Genomic DNA, 4060 nt, shown 5'->3' with positions numbered 1-4060 from the left:
ATGATATACTGTCTATGAATTGATGTATATATATATATGTGGGTATAACCATTTACCCGTAATTGCGGTAGTGCTTAAAATTCCCTGCGGGAATTATACTGCCTGTATAGCGCAAAGTTAAAAAACCAAAGCTTTAAGCACTTGATAATCGAGACAAAGATATTACTTAGTAGAAACATTTTGAAATAAATGAAATATAGTTATTATGTAAAAAATAAACAGTACAAAATCAAATCTTTTAAAGGGATGAATAAAATTAAAGTAATTTCACAAAATCGGCATTGAATTTCCGAAATGGATTGCGTTAATAAAAAAGGTTTCTTGCTGCTTAATATGATACAGGATCATTTAACCAAATCATGAAAATAAAATTTGACTTAAATTAAGTAATGACAACGTTTTTCCACTTATTTATCATATATTTTATTAAATACCGCATTACAATGGCTGTTTAATTAAAGATATAAGAAAAATTTGTTATAAAAATAAATCTTTCTTACCTTTAATAAAATAATATCTATGCAATTGTGAGAAAAGATATGTAGGACAAAAGACCTGTTGTACAATAAATTATACAATCAACAATCTCTATTTTAAAATAGGCATGATCAGTCGCTAGAATTACATTATCTATATAATATAACGGATAACTGTGTACATCGAGTTTTTTTTTTTAATAATAATTTTGCTGAGTAAGAAGTCATGTAAACTTTTCAAGACTTTAGTAGTTATCAGGATTTTTGGTGTATCTTCTTCGTTCTTCATATAATTGTTGCTCAGGTGCTAAAATATGATAAACTGACAATATTTCATAAAAGGAAAGAAAAGCTGAGCAACAATGGTGATCATCGTAACCGGCAGCTTGGCGTATAATACCGACAAATTTCTGTAAATTACAAGGTTCAATATTATTTTTTACTGGTATGAGTGAACTATAACTTTTTAATAAAATCTTATATTTCTTCTTCAATAGGCTTTTACGTACATTCCACTAAATCGAAATGTTTATTAATTACAATTATAGTTATACTAGGAAGTTATTTATATAAATGAGTAGATATTTACCTCTAAATTAGATGCACAGATTTATTGTAAACTTAAGGGAAAGTCATAAATTGTGAGCAAGTTAAAAATGTCCAAGTTAAAAATTCATCATCTTTTATTTTGTTATCTATATCGCCTTACTTCCAATTATTTAACCATTTCAATGAAGATTACGTAATACCTATCAAATAAACAGATATTGTGCAAATTATGAAAATTGTAAACTATTATACCGGGATGATATATATTTTTAAAAAATTATAATTTTTTATATGAATTCTTTTTCACCTGTTTTCAATGATCTATACGTCTTTGCATAATTATTCTTTTTAATTTCTTGCAATAATCACATTTTTTGTATTTTGTTAATAAAATACATTTACTATGACGCCAGCAGTTCAATATGTTCTCACACGAATCATTCTGTCGAAGTAAATTTGAATCTATCGAACCCAGTCCTTCGCAAATATGCATTTTCTCAAAGTTTGTCATTGCATCTACTAACATTCTTGTATTAATAATTTTTAAATTAAACTGCGGTGTATTTTCATTATTAATTTCTTTTTCGCGTATGAAATAACGCGCTGTTCCATCAGAGCAATTCAAAATTATGTATTTTTCTAGCACTTGGACGTCAACGTTATTTTTTATTTCTGTAATCGTATGTGTAAATAATAAATATCTTGTAAATCTTTTAACTTTCTCAGAAACACCCCAACCTTTTGGTACTTTCGTTTTAGTATTATCGATAGCTAAAAGAAGGATTCATATAGCATTCAACTTGTAAATATACCTTTTAAAATTTAAATTTGAAAAGAAGCAAAAAAGCTTACCAACTTCACTAACATATTCTATAGAAACATTCGAAGAATCAGTTAAGGCATTTGTGTTTGCAATAGAAGATCTATTGTGACAATTGGCAGATAACAAGAGCGAATCTGGAAATAAAAAACAACGATGATAGAATATAGCTCTGTTATGCATTTCTTTTACTTTTATGTCGTAGTAACTGTAAACGACATAGCCTATTTGATATGATATAATCTTATAGTTACAATTTATGATATGTAAAAGAATATACAAGAGTTTAAGTAAAATATAAAATTACATTTTAACATTGTTCTTGTAGTATAATTTTGCTAAATATGTATCAAATACATCTCTCAATCCCTCTTAACCCCAACCTCTATCTTACCTGTGCAAGCATTATCAACCGTTTTTGAAAAATTATTTAATGCATAATTATGTTCTATGAAATGTCCATCATTAGAATTTATAATTAGGATTAAGTTGTCCTTATCGTGTGTGAATTCATCATTCACATATTTTTCATCAACTGTAAAAAAAAATGAGGACTTAATATCAATAAATATTAGTTATCATAGCTCATTATCGTGTTTCATAATTTAATGTATTATTTAAATAAGTTATTATTAACAAATTGTTGTTATTACCTAATATTTCTGAATCATCCTTGCTACTGATTTCCATTAAATCAGTATCGCTAATACTAACTACAATTTCATTACTAACTGTAAAAAATATATACACATAAAATATTATAAAATAGTATAAGATATTAATATAAATTACTCCCACAATTATTTACCTTTGGGATATAGTTCTTCTTCAAGAGCATTTATACTTGAACTTGAAGGTAATTTATGTTCTTTTTCTTCAATAATTGAAGATGCATTTGAATTACTGAAAATTGTTGGAACCGCGCCCTTTCGTAAATAAGGTCGGCGCATTATCTTTAATATCAATTATACAATATAATATTTTAACTGTCGCTCAGTAATTAAATAAAAATATTTCTATATATACATTCAACATTTCGTATTTATTACAATAACAATATAAACTATACACAAAGTAATACCAATTACCTCAGAAATGATGTTCCCACAATAATCTCTTTGAACGAACTTTTTTATTATATATTCATTTTTAAAATGTTTTTCACATATCAGTTGCCATTGTTTTAATTCTGTTATTCCAGGAATGGCCTTCTCCCATTTCTTTCTTAATTCCAGATTTTTGGGTGTTTTAAATAATGAATACTTTTTGCGGCAGTTAGAGCCACTTTTGCAATCCGGCACAGCGCACACGGGAGACATTTTTATCATAAATTTTTTCATAATCGCAAATCACAATCGTATGTATACATATTTTTCTCTCTATTTCTACTCGTCTCTCTTTTCTCTCCCTACTTCTTGCATGACTCTAATGATTGATAAGTGATGAGCGACTGCAAATGCGCACGCTTGGTTCTTTTTTGCGCTTCTAGCTTTTTTTGCATTCGCAGCTGATTGAACGAGGATCGAAGTAGAATGATTGGGGCAGTGAGGCACGTGACTAAAGTAGAAAATTTGAGAATGACAGACCGACTAGATGTGCGTAAAAGTTACACAAAAACAAATAAGCTTTCTATGATTTAACCCTCACAGGTGGTTGTTAAACCGATAACACCGCTATGCGGCCAGTACGAAAATTTTAGTCTTAAAATGAGAACATCCTCTACCACACGAAACACGTACGAAGCTATATGTATATACATGTGTATAAGCAGAAAGGAAATGAAATGCTCACCATAGAGATACAATAAAGATAGTCATATGTTACCATGTATCTAAGTAGATGCGATATGAGAATAGGAAGATACACAGAGACTCCTCTTGTACACCTATATATATATATATATATAATAACACATGACATGATTCATACAATACATATATATATATATATTACCGCCTACTTATATATTTGTATTGTATGAATCATGTCATGTGTTATTAGTTATTAGACAAAGACACAAAGAGTCTCTATGCAGCGTTCTCTTTCTATTTCTATATCATTTTCTCGCTCACGCATTCTATCTCTATACAGCTCGCATTCATGTCCACGACATAAACAGATCTCGATATTCGCTAGGGAAAACTGTTCAAAAATTGTGTCGTGAAAAATCAACATGGAAAACAACAGAGTCTTCGTTCTTGTGAGACAGTCAGAG

At 28.8% G+C, this 4060-nt stretch overlaps 1 protein-coding gene across 3 annotated transcripts; it reads right to left on the bottom strand.

Moving 5' to 3' along the window:
- Positions 1 to 669: 669 nt before the first annotated feature.
- On the bottom strand, positions 670 to 3218 carry LOC100746808. Of its 3 annotated transcripts, none has more exons than XR_004461052.1 (8): positions 2934 to 3218; positions 2654 to 2798; positions 2499 to 2576; positions 2240 to 2380; positions 1878 to 1982; positions 1333 to 1796; positions 1066 to 1225; positions 670 to 991 (listed from the first exon to the last, which is right to left on the bottom strand). XR_004461052.1 is itself a non-coding variant. In XM_033318958.1 (7 exons), exons 1-6 carry the CDS (start codon positions 3183 to 3185, stop codon positions 1339 to 1341), a joined length of 1179 nt encoding a protein of 392 aa, XP_033174849.1. In that variant the 5' UTR covers positions 3186 to 3218; the 3' UTR covers positions 670 to 1225; positions 1333 to 1338. The 3 variants fall into 3 exon arrangements, 1 of the variants encoding a protein (XP_033174849.1); XR_004461053.1 differs by having other exon boundaries at positions 670 to 886; XM_033318958.1 differs by having other exon boundaries at positions 670 to 1225.
- Between the last annotated feature and the right edge of the window lie 842 nt (positions 3219 to 4060).

This window comes from Bombus impatiens, unplaced genomic scaffold, assembly GCF_000188095.3.
Source record: "Bombus impatiens unplaced genomic scaffold, BIMP_2.2 scf_0132, whole genome shotgun sequence".
NCBI lineage: Eukaryota > Metazoa > Arthropoda > Insecta > Hymenoptera > Apidae > Bombus > Bombus impatiens.
The sequence above is the reverse complement of the archived record's forward strand: the minus strand, read 5'-3'. Positions and strand labels throughout refer to the sequence as shown.